We start from the raw sequence: 21,088 nt of genomic DNA on the forward strand, positions 1-21,088 counted from the left end.
TATTTAGAATTAGACACAGCACATGGCGCACCTACCACGATGACGCTTCCCCAAACCTCACATCTAGACGATCCAGAACTCCAGACCTTCTCTCGTTTGTAATCTACAAAACCCAGCTCGCATCCTCCCCACAAAACCCCGTTGACATAATCTCACCTGCTTAAACGCCCTCGTAAACCCGTTGATTCCAGCCTTGCCCGCTTCTCACTGGTCACATCCCTTCCTCCACCAGTTCTCATCTCCAGATCCGGCCATCTCACTTCCAAAATAAATCATTCAGATGCCCCTCATCACAGGTCGCGTTGCCCTTGGTGCCGAGCTAGACCGTGACCGGGCCACCGGTTCCCTCTCCTTTCCCCTGTGAGAAGCTTAATGTTACTAATATGGGCTCGACGTGCTTGAAGGAAGCCCCAAGCGAGATGCTCCCTCGTAGAATCGCGACTATTGATCGTCAAGGTGCAGCTGCCACGAGGTATCTTACTTCTCCCAGGGTGTTTGAAACGAAACATCAGCCTGCAGGCACACACGCCTTTCCTTTTTCCTCACCCCCCCTCCGTCACCTTTGATTAATCAGGCGGTAGCCAGAGCGGGCCGTTGCAGCTTTTCCATCCTATTCGAGTACGACTTCATCTATTAGACGCAGGAACAACTCCAGCTACGTTATTCTTAGATATACGCCGCATGGTGACGTTGGCTATTGTCTGGCAAAACGCTCTCAGAATCCTTCGACAGCTCTCACGTTCCCTACCCAATGTACTTACCCCCAACTGGCCTCGTGCATTCTATGGCGCCTACGTGCTGATGAAGGAGATGGATCATGACCCTATCAGCTCGCCCCTCGCCGAAAAGAAAGGAGGATCTCCAGGAGAGTAGCAAGTGAGTTGCAAAAATAAGACATAGGCCTCGTTATACCGATTTTCAGGCGAGCAAACCTCCGATTCCAAATCCCATGCAGGTGAAAAGTGCCGTTGATACCATATGACAAGGCAGCCGTACCAAAATAAGTGTATTGAGATGGTCAGGAGAGCTGGGGCCGTTGCGTGAGGCAGATATGCACCCTCGCCATGAGATGTATCATCGTAGAATCACAAGCAGCGACAATGCAAAGGAGAAAGCGCATGAGTTATCGAGAAAAGGAGCGAATGCTCTAGATTTGAATGAAGCATCTACTGACCGGCTTCCTTAAGGTGTAAATTACTCAGACATGGACCCAACACTTCATTTTCCACCTAGAAACCAAACATCGATTAGGGGTAGATGACCCGCGGCAGTGCTGCGGAGAATCTTACACACGTAGACGAATTACACCCAGTTAAATGATAGTACACACACCCCTTCCTCGTCATGTACCGTAAGCTTCCCCAACGAAAAGTGTAAGTCGAAGCAAGAGCAGATCCACAACGTTTGCATATGGATAGGGAACGCTAAAAGGGTATTATGTGTGTAGAGAAAGCAGTGAGAAAGGGGTATCAGAGCTCTTCGTATGCTTCAAAAGCACGCAAGCAATGCACGGCGGAAGATATTCTAACGAGGTGTGAGTCAGTGCGGATGATCGTAGTGGGAATTGCTGACGAACCTCAGAACAAAGACATATGAATTAGTACCGCCTCGCTCCGGCAGCCGGTGGCTGCCCTTCCATATTGCCAGTCAATTCGGCGACCCGGGCTTTAATGCGCGCGACACGGCTTTCGATCGTCTCCTCGCCGCTAGTTTCGCCCTCGTCCGTACGCGCGCTCTGGCTTTGACTCCGACGAGATTGTTCTTCGCTTAGTCTTGCTGCACGCTCTGCCGCGTTTTTTCTGATCTGGGCCCACCGGTCTTGCGAAGGAGAGGCTTGCTGGGACAGATCTACTGATTCCTCCGATACGTCGTCCATCGGAGGCGGGGGAGCTTCGCGCATGGGTGCGGCCTGCTCATGCGGAGCAGCCACGTGTTGAGGCCGATGACGAGGGACAGTTGGCATGTCCTCGTCGTCGGAGTCCTCGGGAAGAAAAGCCGGCATGTCGCCCATTGGGCCTTGGTCAAACCGCGAGAAGGCTTGCTCAGCCTCTCGCCGCTCATGCGTGGTTGGGCTGGGTGCGACCGGAAGCGAGGGTTCGCGGTAAGTGTGGGAAATGGCAGACAAAGCAGGGCTAGGCTGCACATCTGGCGCGCGCGCCATAACAGGCTCAGGCTTCTCGAGGCTGAAAGTCGGTGACGGTTGCCGCGCCGGGGTGTCCACATGGTCTTCGAACCGCGATACGCTTCGAGCAGCATCGAGCTCGCGCATACGCGAGTCTTCTTCAGTTTCCCGCTGTGGGGCCGGCGCTGCAGTGTCAACTTTCTTTTTCCCGAACAGCTTCCTGAAACCACCCCCACCCTCCTTCTTCTTATGCAGTTTCTTCGGCGATGGTTTCTTCGGTTCTGGAGTAGGAGCAGCGGGGGCTGGTTCCTCACTGGCGGAAGCCTCAGTGTGAGGTGCACCTACATGCTTCCGATCCGGTACCGGCTTTCTTAATGCTGGATGTTGATCCAAATAGTCCGGCTGTGTAACCGGTTTCTCATCCAGGGAGCCGGGCGGAAGAGGCGAGGGCTTTGGCAGGGGTACTTGGGCAGCTGTTGATGCTTCCGCAGCCTGGGAATGCAGAGCCTCGGGGGTAGGAGTGGCGGGCAGCGGAGCGGGGGACGGCGGAGCATTGAACTTTGCGCCTTGAGCTTCTGTTTGCTCCGTTGGTAGTGAAGGGAGGTCACGATTCGATAGGTCCCGAGACAATGCAGCGGTGCTTCCGTTGGCGGTCTTCAGGAGATTGTCCCTTGATCCTCTTCCGGTGGAGACATCTCCAAGGTACTTCGCACGGAGCGCATCGCGCTCCGTTGCGCCTTCTCCGAACTTCTTATCCCATTTCATCGCAGCCGCAGCCTCGCTCAAGAGGTGGGGCTGTAGCGTCAAGACGCTGTTGGTCTTGGTTGAAGCCGTGTCGTCTACTCTCGCGCGGCGCTGGGCTTTCTGTTGAGAAGCCTGCTGGTCTCTCTGATTTTGTGCCAATCTGGCAGCGGCTGCCTGGATCCTTGCGTGTTGGTCAGGCCCAATGCTTGTTTTACTCATTGGCGTGTTTGCGGTTGTTCGATTGTATGGCTCCTTCGAAGCGCCGGATGGCTTCTTGCCAGTGGATTTCCGTCGTCCGAGCCGCCCGCGCCTAGTCCAGCTGAACTTGGACTTCTTTTCCGCAATGTAAGCGCCTTCCTCAGGGCCGGGAGAAGCACCTTTGACCTGTTCTTCTACGACCAGCCACTTTGCTCCAGGAATTTTGGTCTCGATCAAGGTACACCTGCCAAATGCGGCCTTGCGATCTGAGGTCTCTTCGCCTGCTAAGCTCGTCATCCACACCCACCAAAACGTGTCATCCAGATCAAAACGGCTGATGCTGGCAAGCTCGCCAGGCTCTAGATCCTCTTCAACCAGCAGACCGTTGCGCATATGTGATTGAGAGCTGTGCACGCGAGCGGCTTCTCCAATTGGGGGAAGTTTGTCGGACGGTAACAAGAGAGGCGCTGGTGAGGGCTGGTTGTTCTCATCTGCGAAGCCGGAAGAAAGGAAATCGGCCCAAGAAGGGGTCGTAGGACGACCAAAGTCGGTATTCCTCGAACGAGGACCGGCTCGCAGGCTGGAAAACTCACGGGGGCTGTTCAAAGCCGACGTCCCATTTGTGCTCATCGTGGGGCTGTCGAGCAATCCCGAGAAACCAAAATCTTCGAAACGAGACCAGGAGGGATCTTGCCGTGCACCGTCTGGCGAGAGGACTGACTGATTGGCTGTCGAGATGCATCCCAGCACGCGCCGGCACTCGTCGGTCAATGCAGTGACGGTGTCTTCATACGAGGAAAACTGCTGCAGCGCTTCGTCGTCGTCGCGGTATTCAAAGTTCTTCGCGCGCCGTAGTAGAGAGAAAGGTGTAGGCGAGACCGAACCCACGATCATAACCACCCTTGTGGTTGTAGTCTGCATCAAGAGCGGCGCTTGGGGGGGATACTCGGTCTGTGATAGTAGTGCTTGGAGAGACCGCGGAAGAGAGGAAATGCCACCGATGGCGTTCGGGTCCGGGGCTAGCGATCTAAGGTAGGCGAAGAACAGGTGGCTAGCAGCATCGGCGGCCCTAGGACGTGTCAGTGTACGTTCGCAAGTGAGGATGGGCAAGGCGCAGTACTTTTCCCATGTGCGATAGCCTCCATCGAAGCCTTTGCCGTCTTCGGAGAATTCAAACGCCCACCAGCCCGCCATGCGAGACAGCTTCCTGCCGCCCATGCCATTGGTCTTGCTCCGCGCGGCTACTGCGGCCAGGAGATCGAAGAAATCAAATATGACCTGTTTGCGGGCCTCCGTCTCGACGCTGAGGGGTATGAAGGTGTCAAAGGCGTGTCGGGCGAAGTTCGAGTCTGTGGCGCGTGTTAGCACGCCGGCGCGTGTTGCATGTGCAGCTGCCGCTTACCCGATTCCCCGATACGGAAAAGCTCGTAGGCGTCCCAAGTGACAACGCCGCCGGGCAGCCTGCTCCAACACCACTTCATGATGCTGCACAGAGTCTGTTTTTGTCAGTGACAAGCCGCAATGGCGCTCCGGCCGGGGCATTGGGTCCTACCAGGGGCTCGGCGAGGCGCAATTCCTGAGACAGCCCTTCGCCGGTGAACTGCGTTGTCCCTTCGTATGCTGCTCTGAAAAAGTTGCGAACGAAATTGCGGGCGGCGCTGGGGTCGGACGAGGGGCGGAAGGGCAGCAGCACAAACGGGATGTCCAGGGCTGGCGGGCGTTAGCGGTGGCAGCTCCAGGGGCCGGCGCAATTGAACATGCCTCTTGACTTCATCTCCTGGGTGCAGACGTGTATGAGCTCGCGTATCTCGTCGGGCGCGACATCTTTGCGGGACCATGCATCCTCCCACCGCGGCTTCGGCTGCGCTGCGGGCGGGCTGTCGCCGTCGCCGTACTTGCCTGCCTTCGACGCAGACCGCGATCCGTCCTTGGACCTGAAGACATTCCTGAAGAAGGGCATGCTGGAGGTCACGTCGCGGGCGGCGTCGACGTGCCGGACTGCATGTGCTGCTGGCGGCCGGCGGGAGGGGGACGGGGCCCGGGGCTCGAATGTTTGTACGCAAGGGCGCGAGGGCGATGATGCAGGGACGTAGGCGAGCGCGGGCTGCTCGAGGGGCGGTAGGACGGGTGTAGCGTCAGGCAGTGCACCGATGCAGTCGTCTGAGACAGCGGCAGCAGTGCTTGGGGGTGGTCGGGGAGAAGGTGTGAGTGCAGAGGCAGAGCCCCTTTGCGAAAAAGCTCAAGCCAGCCGAAATCGTCCAACCTGAGGACCCTAATCATTAAAATCTCCAGGGCTGGCGCGCCCCAATTCGTGCACGAAACACGCCAAGCCGAGCGCCACCAGGTCCAATCCAGTGCCCGCGCAGTTGTGGCACTGTTCTGCGGTGTGCCGCTCTCCAACTCATCAATACTGCGCTCTGCGCGCTCTCTCTGCCCTCCCGACGCCCTCGCCGCGCGGGCTGCCGGCACTGGCAGCTGGCAGCAGCACCGGAAGGAGTGGACGCGGACGCGCCTGCAATTGGCTTCATTTCACCGAGTCCCTGCTGCGCGCCACTCGCCTTACCATACCGAGGCCTATGCGTTGTCCTCTTATCACCAGTCCGCGAATCACACGCCGTTACGTGCGGTCCCTTTTCGTCTCGCCGTACCACACACGCTGTCGCCCGCGACCGCCAGCGCGATCCCGCGATGCGACCGCCAGCACACCTCCCGGGCGGTGAAGCAGAGGCAAAGGGCCGTCCCCCGCTCATCACAAGTCGCGCCGTCAACCCCGCTATGAGAGCTGCGATTATATTGCGTCATGGCCCGGCTAATGTGCATGCTCACAGCAGAAAATATTGTCCGAGAATCCGCCCCTAACGAGCGCAGCAGCCGAAAGTGCGTCCAGCCTCGTTTGCGTGTCTGAATGCGGCGGCGGACATTCCGGCAGGCCGCACGCATAAACCGTTCTCCACTCCAACACACATGGCTTCCTCTCGCGGCTGCCTCGACCGAGAGGCGAAACACGCCGCGTTGGGGCAGACCGCTCAATGGCCAGGATATCACTGCCCGGATACCGTGTGCGCGGGGCAGCTTGTCCTCTTCTACACCCATCAGTCACGACACCAGCAATGGAGAGATGCGGCACGGAAACAGCAAAGATCGATACGACGCAAGACTTGTAGTCCTGTCGGTTGCCTTACCGAATGTTTCGGTTGGCTAAATCATCCGCCGCAGCTACTTTCGTATGAAGGACTCTGAGCTGCAGCATCATGTCTTCCCTCATGCATAGTCGCCTTCAAGGCGTTAAGGACACCACCACCGGTCAGCAGAAAGCGTGAAACTTGGCCCATAGCCCGCGCTTGACACTTCCACATAGCCAGTCGTCCTCTACCCTCCACGCCGACGTTCGAATGCTGAAACCGTCAGCATTGCAACTCGTACTGCACAATGGAAGTCACTCACCTCCAGGAATAAGAGCTGCAGCATACATAACCATGGAAATGGGGCGCAGGTCCTCCTCCGCATTAATGCCGGCCGTATGGTCTGCTCTAGATTCCGGCACCAGGCCCGACTCCTCCCAAGCCTTCAGCACGCTATCCGCTCGTTCGGTCCACTTCTTCTGGTCCCGCGTCGACAATCCGCATTTGATGCCCAAAGCCAGGCCGAAGTCCCGGAAAGCAAGACGTTGACTGGTCGACCTTCGGAAATGCGCCGATTCCCAGAAGTCCTCAATGTCCCTCTCAGCGCGATCCACCAGTCCTTGGGCCCAGACCTCGTCCTCCCAGTGGGCTGTCCAGAGCGTCATTCCAAGGTCGAGGGCATCGGAGCTGGTGTAGTTCTTCCATTTCGTATCAACGATGCGCTTGTACTGCTGGATCTCTTCAGCCAACACTGAGCTATCCTCGCCATCTGTTTTTTGCAACAGCCTGAAAATTACGTATCCATCAACAGGATCCAGGTTACCTTCACTTCTGACCAGGGGCTCTTTGAGATCCATCGACATCTTCCAATACATGCGCGGTCGACTGCTACTCCGGTTGTACATGAAGTGTGGATGGATAGCCTTCGCAAGGGAGATCGCCTGGTCATTGTACTGCTTCTCCCCGCTTGTGACAGAGAGCCGGTTGAGCGCGAACATCCAGAGCGTCAAATAGTGATGATACTGGCCGTCTCCGTCGGGACCTGTGGCATTTTCCTTGCCGATTCGAAGACCGCCAGCTAGGGGATTGGACGCCGATGCCCCCGGAAGGTAGGAAGATAGATCGCGTGTCCTTCCCAGTGTCGAATGAACCGCAGTCACAAGGGACTTGGCATGATTTAGATAGAGTGGCTGAGCAGTCACTCGATGTAGCGTTAAGAAATTCAGAACTCCCTACACGACGTCAGCTTGGTTGCATATGCTGCTACAAGTCAACCTACGAAGGCGTCCGTCCATAGATATCGTCCACGATGTCCAGCCGATGCCGGCGGAGGAGCCCAGGAACTACTCGTCGACTCTGTTGGAAAAGCGTAGACTCGCTGCATGGCAGCAATGAAACGAGGTAGCTTGTCGCTTGTCAAGGCCATGGCTGCACGGAGCTTTGGGTGGTAATGATTGTGCGTAAAGAGAGAGACTAGACGATGATATAGTCCGTGCAAGTTAACTCTCAAATATGGTTGTTTTGCCCCGTCAGGCGACTGAACTCCTGGGTGCAGCTTGTGGCATGACCGAAGACGTGGAGAACCCTAACCTTGGAACCTTTAAATGATGTCAACCCCGTGTAATACTCAATTAGCCTTGAGGAACAGTATAATCAAAAGTTTCATGGTCAGATGTATCGGTGCATTTAGTGAGCTCGACCGTGGCTCTGCTCACCTTCCAGTTCTCTGTCTAGCTTCTCGGGAGTCGATGAACGGGCTTAGTCACATGATCTCGCGTTTAGACGCTGCTAGCCATTTTCGGCATTAGCGCCAGCCAGCTTCAGGGCTGTTTCTCTGATCCCTCGCTTCTCGACGGTCTACACCGAACTACGACCTCGATAGGTACTCCTTCGTACGACTTTGCGCTCAACTTCTGTCTGATACCTATTCGCATCCCGAGTCGCTATCAGTGGAGCATAACCCTTTCGCATTTTCCCTTTTCATGGCCCTTTTCGCGCCACAAAGGGAGGTGTAAACACACATGGCTCTGCGTCAAACTCCGTGCCCAGTGCCCGACGTTGATCGAGCTTTGGCATCATATATCCATTCTCGCGAAGACACCCTGAGGATACGGCGGACGCTCTCAAAATATCTCACCGCAGGTCTCCGACCTGTGAACTCCAATACGCAAAACCAGCACCTCAACCATGAATGTCCACACCTGTGTTTGGCGGCCATTACAAATCCTCCGGGGCTTAAGGATTCTCGAATGGGCTATTTGAACGCACTACGTGCTAGGAATGCGGCTCAGACAAAACATCGCGAACTTCAAACGTCGTTGGAAGGGCTGCAAACCCGTCATACCATCGAATCGCCCGCCGGAAACGACTCACAATACGATAATGAAGTCACGCGGAGTTATGTATCTCTTCTTCGATGTCGCATCCGCGTTGCAGAGCTTCAAGTCGTCCAAGGATCCCTCGAAAAGTTGCTCAGTGCCAATCCAGCGAATGGAACCAACGATCCCAAGAATCTCGTGAAGAATACCATCGGCGAGCAACCTGACCTACCAGCGGAGCGCCTGGAAAAGCTCTCCCAGGCCCAGGATGATGAGTCGTTGATTCTAAAGTTGAAAAAAGAAGTTCTTGAAGCTCGGGCTTCCATGGAACGAGCGAACTCTGCCCGGCTTGAGACTCAGAGTACACCTCAAGGGGCACCAAATTTGACTGAGCAGGTCTATGCGCTTGGTCGTGCACGTGAAGAATTACAAGAATGGGTGGAAGGGGAGCTGGCAAAGATGGAAGAGGAGTCCGAATTTATTGAGGATATGTCCCCCGTAAAACGTTCAATCGGGGGACCTTCTGACCTCCATCTCGCTTCATCGGAAGCCAAAATCCGAGGCTCTTACGATCAATATACTGCATCCCGCTCGGCCGCAATTTCATCGTACGAGTCCCTTCAGCGGCCACCGAACGCGGACTCGAATAACGCCAACGATCGCACCGGCCAGGCTCATCCCAGCTCTCAGCAACGAGATAACCCAGAGTCTGCAAGAGCGATCATCAGAATATTTCCGTACATTCCTTGCCTCTCGCGTATCGATAACAATGAGCGCTCCTTATTGCAGCAGGCCGTTTATTTACAGGCTCAGCTTTCGTTAGCGGACGAGGAACTCGCTGAGATTGTGCTGAGGCTCTCGGGAGAAAGCCACCTTCTTCCATCCGGATCAAAAGCCATTACCTCCTGGGGGAAGACTGCTACAGAGGTTGAGGCGGCCACAGAGCAGTTTGTTGAGGGGCGACTCCAGGAAAGCCACCATGAAATCAACAGCATCGCCACTATCGTCGATCTCTGCTCATTGCAGAGCAAAGTCCTATCTTCTAGTTAGACACAAAGACAGCTCGGTTTCTCGGCAGCCCAGCACGTACGAGCGCAATATGATGAATTCCTGGTTCTCCCCATCCATCATGCACCGAGATATTGCTCCTCATTTTCTGTTTCAGGGTAGCACAGCAGGAAGGATTCTATGGGTCATTAAGGATGCTGCTGGTATGTTCACGTTCTTTCCTACTGTATGCCCCACTGTTTGCTAGGTCGGGCGCTTCACATGCGGGTAAGATTTCCGGATTTTCTTGCAACTGCCGTGCTGGCCAAAGCGTAACAAGTACACGACCCGACGCCTAATGACACACTACGATCTAAAACTGGTATCGCTCTATCATTTCCGGGTCGGCGCGCGGCTCTAAACCATCAAAATATATTCACTCATGCCGGGGTAAACGTTCACTCACGCTATATTAGCCTTTTCACGCTCTTGGCACTCATGAAGCGACCCAATCAAATCACTCTCCCCGCTGCCTGAAACCTACCCAAAGGGCATGACCAGGACGAGCAATTGAATAATTACTGTGCTGGGATTTGCCGGCTGTATATTGCAATCTCAACGGCGAAGATTGGCCAGTGGATGTTGTTTCTCGAAGGCATTCTCCACAACCTCTTCATTAAAGATATACCATTGCATATGGCGAGAAATTGGGGTGTAACAAGATCTGGGGATGAACGGGCGTGGTCCCTTGGGCCCAGCAATCGCCACTATGAGTGGTCGCTCCCGGCATAAAGAGTTGGAGGTAGCCCGTTGGGTGGAGCGGTAGGACTTGATCCCTCGGTTTACGCCTGTCCCATTGTTTCAACATGCATTCAGTTCAGCTTCTTGGCGGTGCGATTGCACTCGCGGGTTATGGTAAAGATACTCTCAGTATATAACAAGGGCTCTACTGACAAGTGATACAGTCCTGGCGCAAGGTGAGGTTGAATCTACAGTTGTCTGCGATGCGGAGACCAAGATCTGTTACTCGTCATACACGAACGCAGAGTCCGGCATGACGTTTGGTGTGGCGCTCCCAAAGGTTGTGACCGACCCCTTCGACGCCATTATCAAAATCACGGCTCCTCTGGACAACAAGTGGGCCGGATTCGCCTGGGGTGGAGATATGGTGTGGGACCCTCTCACCGTTGCATGGGCGAATGGCAACTCTGGCGTTGCTTCAGCCCGCTTCGCATTGTACGTATCACCTTTTGCGTGAAGAGTGTACCTCTAACAGCTGGTAGTGGCATCAGCATGCCCCTAGGCTACGATGGCGCCGAACATTTTCTCCTGAAAGGGACCAAGACCAACAGCACGCACTGGACAGTCAATGCCTTGTGCAAAGGTTGCACTGGTTGGATAGCCAACGATGACTCCCGGGCTGTACTGAATGGCACTGGCACAACCCAATTCGCTTGGGCCTATGGTGTCTCCTCCGTCGAAGATCCAGCCAGAAACGACTCTGCGTTTAATGTGCATGCTGCTTACGGAAAGTGGTACCATGATCTGAATGCCGCTCGCATCGACAACTTCGATTCTTTAGTAAAGACTAATCTGCTAACAGCTCCTGTAGCTAGCAGCGCTCCCGCACCCACCACGATCGTGACCAGCACTAAACCTTCCGCCACTACGAAGGCCGTAGCCGCAATTCCGGCTTCATGTGCAGGCGCAGGCAACCCTACGTTCTCGAGCCAGTTGGCGAGCGGTTGGAAGGCTACTAAGATTGCGGGAGGATTGACGAGCCCTCGAAGCATTCAGTTCGATAGTGCAGGAAACATGCTGGTTGTCCAGTCCGGCAAGGGTATCTCGTACCATGTTATGGGAGCGGATGGATGCATTACATCGACGAAGATGTTGGTCTCCCAGACCAACCTTAACCATGGCATTGCTCTCAGTCCCGACGGCAAGACTCTCTATGCCAGCTCCATGACCCAGGCTTACTCCTGGCCCTATGACGCTACTGCCGCCTCAGTCGGCACTCGAGCGACCATCATCACCGGAATGGTCAATGGCGGCTCTCACTTGACGCGCACGCTTGCTATTTCGGCTCATGCGCCGAATCTACTTGTCATCTCCCACGGATCGAACGCGAATATCGACGCGGGTGCCGCGGACGCCAAGACGGGCCGTGCGATCATCAAGGTTTTCGACCTTACCACAATCCCCAGCGGCGGATACAACTACGCCTCTACTGGCTACACTGCCGGTTATGGACAACGTAACGAGGTTGGAATGTGCTTTGACAACAACAATATGTGAGTCATTTTCCGCTCCTGCTTTGAACGTGCTTGCCAACTGTGGTGTAGGCTTTGGGGTGTGGAGAACAGCGGTGATGACTTCAAGCGGACCGTCAACGGCCAATCCAAGGACGTCCACCAAAACAACCCCGGTGAGAAGATCCACTATATGGGCGACATCACGAAGCCCAACAACAACTGGTACGGCTACCCAACCTGCTTCACCGTCTGGCAGCCCAGCGACTTCACCGACAAGCAATTCAAGGTCGGCGATTGGTTCGTACAGGCTCCCAACAGCACCTTCAACGACGACACGTGCACCCAGAAGGCGACCAGGCCGGCGATGACTCTGTTCCCTCACTCCGCGCCCATCGACTGCAAGTTTGATCCTGACAACAACAACATGTACATTAGCTACCACGGCTCCTGGAACCGCCAGCCCACTACGGGCTTCAAGGTTGTCGCCGTGGCCTTCAAGAAGGGCGACGATGGTAACTACGTCCCTGTCGAGCCGATCACGAGCACGACCGCGGCCAAGGACATCTTCTACAACCCTGATGTCACGAGGTGCCAGGGCAACGGACCGTCTTTCAGCTCGGGCTGCTTCAGGCCGGCTGGTCTTGCCTTTGATAAGCAGGGCAGGCTGTTCATGACCAGCGACACTTCGACAAATGGCGAGCTCTGGATCTTGGGCCAGTCTTAAATCTGTGTAGGACTGCGCGGGCCTTTGGTGGCTTGTAAATAGTGCTTCGTTGTTAATATATCCGTCCTTCGTTAGATATGAAATGTTTTTTTGTGCTTCCCTCGTAGCTGTTTGATAAGGGAGCGGCTAAAGAGCATTGCTTCGTTCTTATTTAGTCGGCAAGGATCTCAATTCACTCCCGTTAGCCGGAACGAAAGCCCTCTCTGGCGATCGAACCATCCCTTTATCCGCTCCCTTTCCAATCTAACCTTTCTTCGCACCCCACTAGCAGCGCGCACGTGACAGCGCGTCCTTCCCGCACTAGCGCGTCGTCGTTCCTTCCGCTCTTCTGTTAAGCCCCACCATCTCCAAACTTCGTTCTACTCCGAAGCTTTCTCCCTCCTCCGTCCCCCTCCCACAGCATCGACACCACCAAGCTACTCCATGGCTGCTTCGTCGGCCGGTTCCGACCCCGACAGCGTTGCCCACCATGTAAGCTGTCCTCTGCACTGTGGCGAAGTAGCCTCCCGCTGTAACGCCTCGACCAAACTACACTTTCCCTGTCGCCGCGCTGCGAAGAATTTTCCCTCTGGATTGCTGCCGACCTGCAGGCAACACCTCGACCGGCAGATACAGGCTGGCAGATGTCAAGCTACCGAAGCCTGCGGATGGCCTTGTCTCCGCCTCTCTACCTATAACCCACCTTTCCATCTTTGTGTGGAGCACCAGAACGGAACAGACACGCTCCCTTGTTTCTTCCTGAGGGTTCCGACCGAGATCCGGCTGATGGTTTTCCGATACGTGTTTCCGGACAGCATCCCAATCCGGAGGATACCGCATTTAGCCTGGGAAGACGTCTGCTCTAGCATGTCACTTTTGAGTGTCAATCGACAGATTAGTGAAGAAGCAGCTCTCGTTCTATATGGAGAGGTTCCATTTGAAGTCGATGTCGCCACGAGTTCTATCAGCTTATGCGGCAAAGTCTGGAACTGCAATCCTGCGTACGGCGAAGGTTTGAATTACGCAGCGAAAGAGGACGCACCTATACCACAGGAGCTTGCTAAACGGATCCAGAACTACGAAGTCCAAGTCCGCTTGGGTTCCTATGAGGCTATTCCGATAGGGGTACGTACAGGGATTGGATCTAAGTACGTCACTCAAGAAGACTACTGGCTTTACCAAGCCCGCGACACCATTGGAAAATTCGTCGATCTCATCAATCGGAGCAGTGCTCAGCCTAAGGTTGGAGATAAGCCATTACAACGGCTTCGCATCCAACCAAAGGTTGGCGACCACTATTCTCATTGGCAGCTCGATGAAGTTATGGCAGCCGTTGTCCTCTTGGCTGAACCTTTCAAGGCTGTTTGCGGAGTGCATCGCCCTGTACTTTGCGAACCTATCCTCATTTATCGAGGCCAATGGATGGAACCCTCTAGTGCCCGCCCACACGACGCTTATGCCGACGCATATAAAAGAGAATACAGGGCATATCAAGTGGAGTGGAGAGAGTCGCTTGCGCAGTACACACAGAAACTCCGTCAAGATCCGGAGCTGCCTATGTCAAGCAAGATCGCCCAAGCAAATGCCGAGATGAAGAGCATCGAAAGCTTCGTAGCAACGGTATACAGAGAGGACGAGCGATCGGTGCTCGGGCTTACTTCACTGTACACACGCAACGTCTTCGAAGGGATCGCTAGGCCATTACACTTAGCACGAGTAGCATATGAATGCCGCGATCTGCCGCAACTCGCAGCAATCCGAAAGGTTCTTCAGCGGCGATGGATCAACTACCAGAGATTACAGCAGAAGGATTCCTCCCGTATGGCGAACGCGATCCTGGGACTATTTGACCCCTCCGAGGCCAGCAAGATCAAGCATGATAACCCTTTTGAGTTTAAGTTCACAAAGAGCGAAGCAAGCGCTAATGACTTTGACCCGAGCTGGCCGGAGCTAAAAGTAAAATCGGCGGTCCCGAGAAGCGATGAGCCAGGCACGACCGAACAGGATGACCGCGAACGCCGCTACTACACAAAAGGATCTACGCAGATGATTCGTCTCAAAACTCCGGCTTTCGTAGGTCCCATATCCCTAGATATCAAACCTGCACTGACATGTCGCAGGTACGAGCAACCAGACAATCTGGCGCTCCCACCTAGTCCGCTTGCGAGATTGACGTCTTGCTCCGTTTCGTGCTTTCCCCCGTGGATTCAGCATCATGCCCGACTTGACAACTTCTGGGCAAATGTTTCTATAACTCGCCCGCTCTATGCGAGTTTCTTTCCATGCACTCTCGGCCACTACGGGAAGACCGGCTTGGTTTTTTCCCTACCCTGCAGCACCACGCTCGAAGCTTACTTTCACGAGTCTTGTATGGGTATTCATGATGGCGTAGCCATCGGGGATAAAAGCTCGACTTTGAAGGCTGCCTCTGAGTATTCTTGGTCAGCGCGAAGGCAGTTCGCAAACTTGCTCCGACGTAAGGTAGCGTTTCGAGTCATATTAATGCAGAATAATAGCGAATAACGACCATGCTAAATGGCCATTGCATTGAACTGTGATATCCAAACATCCAAGACTAAGACCAAGACTAAGACCACATACAGCTGAAAAACTAAGATACCTACGCGGTATCACAGCAATACCCAGTTATATACTCAGATGCTTACCATCTCAAAACCTCCTCCCGTTCCTTCCTTACGCCGTCCTCACCCTCATACCCACCTCCAACCCCAACGGTTTCCTCAAAAACCCCTCCCGCGTCTCCATCTCGCCCTGCCTCAGCTCAAACTCATACCGCCTAAACACGGTGCTCACAATAAGCGCCAACTCCATCTCGGCCACGTTTCTCCCCACACATGCCCGCGGCCCGTAGCTAAACGGGATAAACGCGGCTTTCTGCTGCTCCGTCATCTTCTCCCATCGCTCCGGGCGGAACTGGTCGGCGTCGGGGCCCCAGATCTGCTTGCTGTGGTGGATCGTGTATGCGGGGACGCTAAGCACGACGCCCTGCGGGAAGTGGTGGCCGTTGAGGGTGATGCCGGGACCTGGGGGGATGACGCGGGGCAGACCGAGCGAAGAGGTGCTGTGGATGCGCATTGTTTCTTTGATGACGGCGTCGAGGTAGGGCAGGTCTTTGACTTGGCTGAACTGCGGCACGACGTCCATTTCCGGGAGCGCTTGGTCCAATTCCGCCTGCAGTTTCTTGATCACATAGGGGTTCGCCAGGCAGTGGTATAGTAGCGCGCAGGAGGTGTTGGAGGTGGTGTCCGAGCCGGCGATGAGCTGGGTGAGTGCTTCGGCGGTGAGTTCCTCGCGTCCGAGCTTGTTGCCGGTTTCGTCGCGGCCTTCCATGAGGCGGGCGAGGAGGTCGACGCGGTCGGAGGGGTTCTGCAGACGCGCGTTTACGCAGGCGACAGCCATGCCGGCGAGGTTTTCGACGGCTTTGATGCCTTTGGAGAAGAAGGGGTCGGGGAGGTACTTGGCGTAGGGTTTGAGTTGGGGGAGGCAGCCAATCGTACTATATCTCAACCATCAGAATGAAATTGCGAAAAAAAATTGATTAGGGGCATAGAGAGATGCTTACCCGGAAACCTCACCCCTCCGGTTCAGCACCTCAATGGCAGGCGCAAAGGTCGGCTCACTATCCGGCGTCTTTCTCACTTCCGCAACATCCCTTCCTTCCTTTAGCATGCCAAACGGCGCTCCAAACGCCAGATCTCCAATCACATCGAACGCGAGGTAGTTGAACCAGTGCAGAGCGTCCATGTGATAGTATCCACCCTTCGCAGTCTCAGCACGACGATCCCATTGTTTCCGCAGCTCCTCCAAATTGTGATGGATGTACTGCTCGAACTGCCCGACCGACTTCGCGGAAAAGGTATGGGCGACTGTTTTGCGCTTGCGTGTATGCTCCGCTCGGTCGCGGGTGTTGAAGAGCCCGCGGCGGATGGAGACGAAGGCGTCGTAGTACTCGCTGTCCACCTGTTAACAACTCATCTAACTAATTTCACCTCCTCTAATTGAGCGTAAAAGGCTATACTCACGCCTTCAAAAACCCATTCCCATGACCATAAATCTGATGGATCGCGTCCGCATCCGCAACGCTGACATGGTTCGGCTGGATCCTGACCAGCGTTCCATACTTCTTGTGCGCGGCGTCGACAGCGAGGTAGCGGCGTCCGCGTCGAGCTTGGTATAGTAGCCAGAGATTCGTGAACTGTGCGGGGAAGGGCGCGGGGATGTTGCGGATGCTCCAATTGCGGAGGTAGGGGAGGATGTAGTAGAGAACGGGGAGGAGGAGGGCGTAGGGAGAGAGGAGGGACGTGAGGAACATTGTGGGAGAGGAATAATGAAGTTGAGGGGAGGAAAAGCGGTGGAGCCGGAGACGAGACGGACGAGAGGAAAACGACGTAACAAGCCTTTCGCTTCTAGCTCTCAACTTGCCATTCTCGACAGCAGATGTCCCCTCCTCTTATACACCTCCGTCCCTAGTCTGGTCTTCTCAGCCCTACCTCTGCCTCTTGCCTTTCCCGTCACCCATCCGTCCCGATGCACCACCCCGAGCCCTCACAGCTCGCAACCACAAGCTCGCACGCGACGTCAGCTTCGCCCGTGAAAAGCAAGCCCGAGCATCCGTGGCTGACTAGAGCTCCCCCTCGCCCAATCAGAGACGCGTTGATGCAGCTCATGGCAGCCGAATTTAAGGTCCGGCCACGACCCCGCGCTTTGACGTGCCCCGAGTTTCCCCCGCAAAATCTCTGGGCGAGCAGCGGAACGGATAGGGTGGCTTGGCGGGTGCTTCCGATTCCGACGGAACTGCTACTTGCACTTCGTACGAGCTGTTTTGCTATATTCTCTCATGCCAGGAGAAGAAGACCCGCAGGAAGCGGCTTCCAACGGGCGTCGAGGGCATCCCGAATTTACTCCAGCCTCAAATGCCGTTCATTGCACCCGACAAGCTGATCTGGAATCTGCTAGCGGGCTGATGCAAGCTACACAAAAGCCTGCTGACTATGCTCGCAGAAGGTTCGCAAAATGCTTACCGTAAGGAGCAGCTTTAGCGAAAGGGCGGAGCGAACACGAGCCGCAACATAACTGCAAGCATGTCTGATAATCAGATAAATCTCTGTCACCAAAAGGGCCAGGTCCGTTGTTCAGCGGGGAGGGGATTGCATTAGGGAGCTAATGGCAAATGAACCAAGGAATGGCCACAAAACTACTCCTGCAATCGAGAGAAACTAACATTGGCGGTCTTGGTCACTCCAGACGCCCTATGGTATCATATCTCTTTCATCCATCAATATTTACTTTGCTTAGGACCTTCGCAATGCACACCCTGTTACTCGTCGTCCTCAAAGAAGTTCAAAATAGCCTTGATTGCCAGTGGGCCCAGCCCGTGAGGCGGATAGCAAATATAGCTTGGGTCGTCGGTAGCGCCCAGCTTCTCGCGGAACTCGGTCTTGTTTGTGAGCTTCAACTCCGAGGCAATGGCGTGGTATGCCCGGCTGAGCACCTTCACACGCGTGCCCTTGACGTTGTGGCCAGGCGTGAACTTGGAGCTGGCACCTCCTCCAAAGGTGACGGTAGGCGCTCCGCCCTGCGCAACCACCTTCAGGGCATGAATGACAATGTATTCGATCGAGCCTGAAGGCGCGTTGGGGAAGTCGAGAGAATACTTGACTTGCCAGCCGTGGTCAGGACTCAGCTGAGCCATAGCCACGAAGGCGACAATGGTGCCATCGGGCGTCTGTGCAATATGGTATTGGCGATGCTCCTCATCTTGCCAGGGATGGATATTGGTCAAGTGCACTTGACGGCCCTTCCTATTCTTTAGCCAGTCCTCGACGCGAGCATCAACCTTCTTCTTGATGTCTTCAGGCGGTGGGCTGCCGATGGGGAAATCGGTGATCTTGACTCCTTCCTTTTCCGCATGCCGAATCTTACGTTGAACGTCGGAATCGTTTTGTGCGGGATTGTGGGCCGGATCCACGCGTTGCTCGGCGACGACGGAGAAAGTGCGCCAGTTAAACTTGGTAGCAAGGACTTCCTCAGCTTCCGAGCCCACCAATAGCCACAACGGCTTGAGGTTGCGTTCCTTTCTAATGTACTTAAGATAGCCGGTCATTGTCTTAAGATATTGAGACGCATGGCAGAGAGGATCGCCAACTGTAATAGCGAAGCCGTCTTGAGGGACGAATCCCACAGCAGCGCCGGTGAATTCGTCTCGCCAAATCTCCGTGCGAGGCTCCAGCCACGAGGTGTTGGTGGCGTCTCCATAGTTCGCAATGAGCTTCTCGATAGGCTGAAAATCCATGCCAGCGGCAGCCCGATCCGTGCCCTCCCATGGAGGGTGCATTGTGCTCGCTTCGGGGTGTCGGAGTTGCTTGATGACGGGCTTTTCCGGCAAGCTCTTCGGATCGCGGGGGAACATTGAAGCGTGTCGAATGTTCCCAAGCTGAAGCAGAAGCATAAGGATACGCTCTAGACCGATACCACCACCGCCATGCGGAGGAGCACCCCACTGGAACCCCTGAATGTACTCTTCCATGCTCATGGGATCGACCTTCAGCCTGTGCATGTTGTCGAGGAGCATATCTGCGTCATGAATACGCTGACCACCACTTAGGATTTCCTGGCCGCGGAGGAAGATATCGAAAGAGTTCGTTACCTTCGGGTTGTTCGGATCCGGCATTGCGTAGAATGGTCGGGCGTTCACTGGGAATTTGTCCAGGACGTAATAATCTGTTCCGAGTTTCTTCTTGATGACGCGTCCGAGCTGCACCTCGTCCCTTGTGCCCATGTCCTCGTTCTCATCGAGAGGGTTGCCGTCATCGTCCCTCCACCCGGACTCGTTCAACATCCGGATACCTTCGGCGAAGGGGATGATGGGAGTTTCCTCTAGCCACACCAAGTCTTCGTGAGGGAACTGGCGCTTGACGATCTCAATCTCCGGGCGGTAGCGCTCATAGATGCCTGTGAAGATGGCTTTGAAAGTCCGGTCTAGCACTCGAAGGACTTCGTGGTAGTGTTCGTCGATCTGCATCTCAAGATCAAGACCGGTATACTCAGTCAGATGGCGATAGGTGTTACTGTTCTCGGCTCGGAAGACCGCCCCAATCTCATAGACCTTGCCAAAGTCTGCGGAGATACACATCTGCTTGGCTAGCTGAGGACTTTGAGCGAGGAAAGCGCCGCGGCCGAAATACTCCACCTTGAAGACGCTAGCACCCGACTCGGTAGCTCCGCCTTGCAGCTTGGGGGTGTGAATCTCAATGAAGCCCTCGGTGTCGAGATGGGCCCGGAAAAGGTTGCAGATACCGGACTGAATGCGGAAGATGCCTTGCGATGCAGTTGTTCGCAGGTCGATGACTCGGTTGCTCAAGCGCGTGCGGTCGGTGATCTTCACACGATTGTGTCCTTCTTTGTGCTCGGGTCTTGCAATCTCTTCGTCAACTTCTGCCTGGGTGACTTCGGCTTCGTAGACGTTGAAAGGCAGGTGCTCGGTAACGGGCGCCTCGACATAGAGATGGTGAACGGCGACCTCGACGTCGTGGATCGTAGCGCCGGTGACCTCTCCCTGCTTGGATTGCGGTTCTTGAAGGACGCCCTTGACGAGGACTACGCACTCAGCTTCCAGATGCTCGGCCCAGTAGAGCATGTACTTTGAGACGTCGGCGTGCTCCACCAGGATTCCCTGGATGGTAGCGAGCTGCTGGCGGAAGACGAAGAAGACGAACTTGGAGCTCATCTTCCTCAGGTGGTGGATCCTGGCGCGGAAGATAACTTCCTTGCCGACGTCCTTTGCTGAAAAGTCCATGATGTTCAGGCGCGGCTCGTGCTTCCAGTCGCCGGCGTAGCTGTTTGGCGGGACGTTGCCGTACTTGGCCTTCTGCTCGGGTGTCAATTCCTTATCCGCCTGCTCCTCCATCTCCTTCCGCCTCTTTTCTATTTCCTTCTCCCTTTCCTGGACCTCCCTCCTCCTCTCCTCGACTTGGACCTGCTTCTCGTGCTTGCGCAGCTGGTTCCGCGACATGGGCTCGCCATCGCGGTTGAGGGGGATGTTGGGGTCACTGGAGGAGTCGTTGCCAATGTGCAGCTTCTCTTTGACGGCGCGGATGGGGCTGTGGGTGGTGCGGGACTGCGAAAGCCCGAGGCTCGTCTTTGAAGCGAACGTCTGGCTGCGGTTCGGGCTGTCGGTACGGCGGTGGAAGATGCCGCTGGCGCGGGGGGTGTCGTTCTTGCTCTGATCTAAGCTGCTTCTGCTGTCTGCTGGGGAAAGGGGGTCGCTGTTCCTGTCAAACGTGCCGCTGTTGCGCTTGAACTCGCCGCTGGCGCGGTGGCCGAAGAGGCCGGAAGAGCGCGGCGAAGCGGTGCCATTGGCCTTGGGCGAGGTGAGCCCGGCCTCGTCGTCGGATGCGGGGTTGCTGCGGGTGCCCGGCTTGAGCTTGTCCAGGGCCTTCTTCAGAGACATGATGAAGGCTTGTCGCGCGTGGGCCGCTGCGTGCAGGTGTGGTAATGTGACAAAGGTGGCGCGCGAGGTGGGGCACGGCGGCGCGGTCAACGGATGGCCGAGGAGCACACAAGAAGCAAGCAATCAATAACACTGTCTGCTCACCGCGATACGGGCCCGCGGTGTCGAG

General features: G+C 55.4%; 8 protein-coding genes across 8 annotated transcripts; 4 read left to right on the forward strand and 4 right to left on the reverse strand.

The window, feature by feature from the left end:
• Positions 1 to 1,127: 1,127 nt before the first annotated feature.
• On the reverse strand, positions 1,128 to 5,429 carry BU26DRAFT_538003 (uncharacterized protein). Its single transcript, XM_033831441.1, has 6 exons — positions 4,826 to 5,429; positions 4,617 to 4,774; positions 4,467 to 4,560; positions 4,185 to 4,413; positions 1,577 to 4,133; positions 1,128 to 1,524 (listed from the first exon to the last, which is right to left on the reverse strand). Exons 1-5 carry the CDS (start codon positions 5,022 to 5,024, stop codon positions 1,598 to 1,600), a joined length of 3,216 nt encoding a protein of 1,071 aa, XP_033688055.1. The 5' UTR covers positions 5,025 to 5,429; the 3' UTR covers positions 1,128 to 1,524; positions 1,577 to 1,597.
• Positions 5,430 to 5,455: 26 nt separating this feature from the next.
• Positions 5,456 to 6,402, forward strand: BU26DRAFT_213964 (uncharacterized protein). The gene is made up of 2 exons (XM_033820684.1): positions 5,456 to 5,878; positions 5,933 to 6,402. The coding sequence occupies exons 1-2, from the start codon at positions 5,753 to 5,755 to the stop codon at positions 6,302 to 6,304; spliced, it is 498 nt and encodes a 165-aa protein (XP_033688056.1). The 5' UTR covers positions 5,456 to 5,752; the 3' UTR covers positions 6,305 to 6,402.
• Positions 5,990 to 7,626, reverse strand: BU26DRAFT_515436 (uncharacterized protein). The gene is made up of 3 exons (XM_033828065.1): positions 7,466 to 7,626; positions 6,505 to 7,418; positions 5,990 to 6,459 (listed from the first exon to the last, which is right to left on the reverse strand). The coding sequence occupies exons 1-3, from the start codon at positions 7,610 to 7,612 to the stop codon at positions 6,369 to 6,371; spliced, it is 1,152 nt and encodes a 383-aa protein (XP_033688057.1). The 5' UTR covers positions 7,613 to 7,626; the 3' UTR covers positions 5,990 to 6,368.
• Positions 7,627 to 8,057: 431 nt separating this feature from the next.
• Positions 8,058 to 10,036, forward strand: BU26DRAFT_515437 (uncharacterized protein). The gene has a single exon (XM_033828066.1). The coding sequence runs from the start codon at positions 8,208 to 8,210 to the stop codon at positions 9,552 to 9,554; it is 1,347 nt and encodes a 448-aa protein (XP_033688058.1). The 5' UTR covers positions 8,058 to 8,207; the 3' UTR covers positions 9,555 to 10,036.
• Positions 10,037 to 10,357: 321 nt separating this feature from the next.
• Positions 10,358 to 12,470, forward strand: BU26DRAFT_420513 (iron reductase domain protein; the record flags this gene model as incomplete). Its single annotated transcript, XM_033823366.1, has 4 exons — positions 10,358 to 10,406; positions 10,457 to 10,727; positions 10,775 to 11,785; positions 11,837 to 12,470. 4 exons carry the CDS (start codon positions 10,358 to 10,360, stop codon positions 12,468 to 12,470), a joined length of 1,965 nt encoding a protein of 654 aa, XP_033688059.1.
• A 394-nt stretch (positions 12,471 to 12,864) lies between these two features.
• On the forward strand, positions 12,865 to 14,957 carry BU26DRAFT_449520 (uncharacterized protein). The gene is made up of 2 exons (XM_033824712.1): positions 12,865 to 14,522; positions 14,570 to 14,957. The coding sequence occupies exons 1-2, from the start codon at positions 12,894 to 12,896 to the stop codon at positions 14,603 to 14,605; spliced, it is 1,665 nt and encodes a 554-aa protein (XP_033688060.1). The 5' UTR covers positions 12,865 to 12,893; the 3' UTR covers positions 14,606 to 14,957.
• Positions 14,958 to 15,143: 186 nt separating this feature from the next.
• On the reverse strand, positions 15,144 to 16,782 carry BU26DRAFT_501315 (cytochrome P450; the record flags this gene model as incomplete). Its single annotated transcript, XM_033826561.1, has 3 exons — positions 15,144 to 15,966; positions 16,033 to 16,422; positions 16,493 to 16,782. 3 exons carry the CDS (start codon positions 16,780 to 16,782, stop codon positions 15,144 to 15,146), a joined length of 1,503 nt encoding a protein of 500 aa, XP_033688061.1.
• A 1,005-nt stretch (positions 16,783 to 17,787) lies between these two features.
• BU26DRAFT_528371 (aspartyl-tRNA synthetase-like protein) lies at positions 17,788 to 20,919 on the reverse strand (the record flags this gene model as incomplete). The annotated part of the gene is made up of 2 exons (XM_033830845.1): positions 17,788 to 20,710; positions 20,750 to 20,919. 2 exons carry the CDS (start codon positions 20,917 to 20,919, stop codon positions 17,788 to 17,790), a joined length of 3,093 nt encoding a protein of 1,030 aa, XP_033688062.1.
• Between the last annotated feature and the right edge of the window lie 169 nt (positions 20,920 to 21,088).

Source organism: Trematosphaeria pertusa (genome assembly GCF_010094035.1).
Source record: "Trematosphaeria pertusa strain CBS 122368 unplaced genomic scaffold BU26scaffold_3, whole genome shotgun sequence".
Taxonomy (NCBI): Eukaryota; Fungi; Ascomycota; class Dothideomycetes; order Pleosporales; family Trematosphaeriaceae; genus Trematosphaeria; species Trematosphaeria pertusa.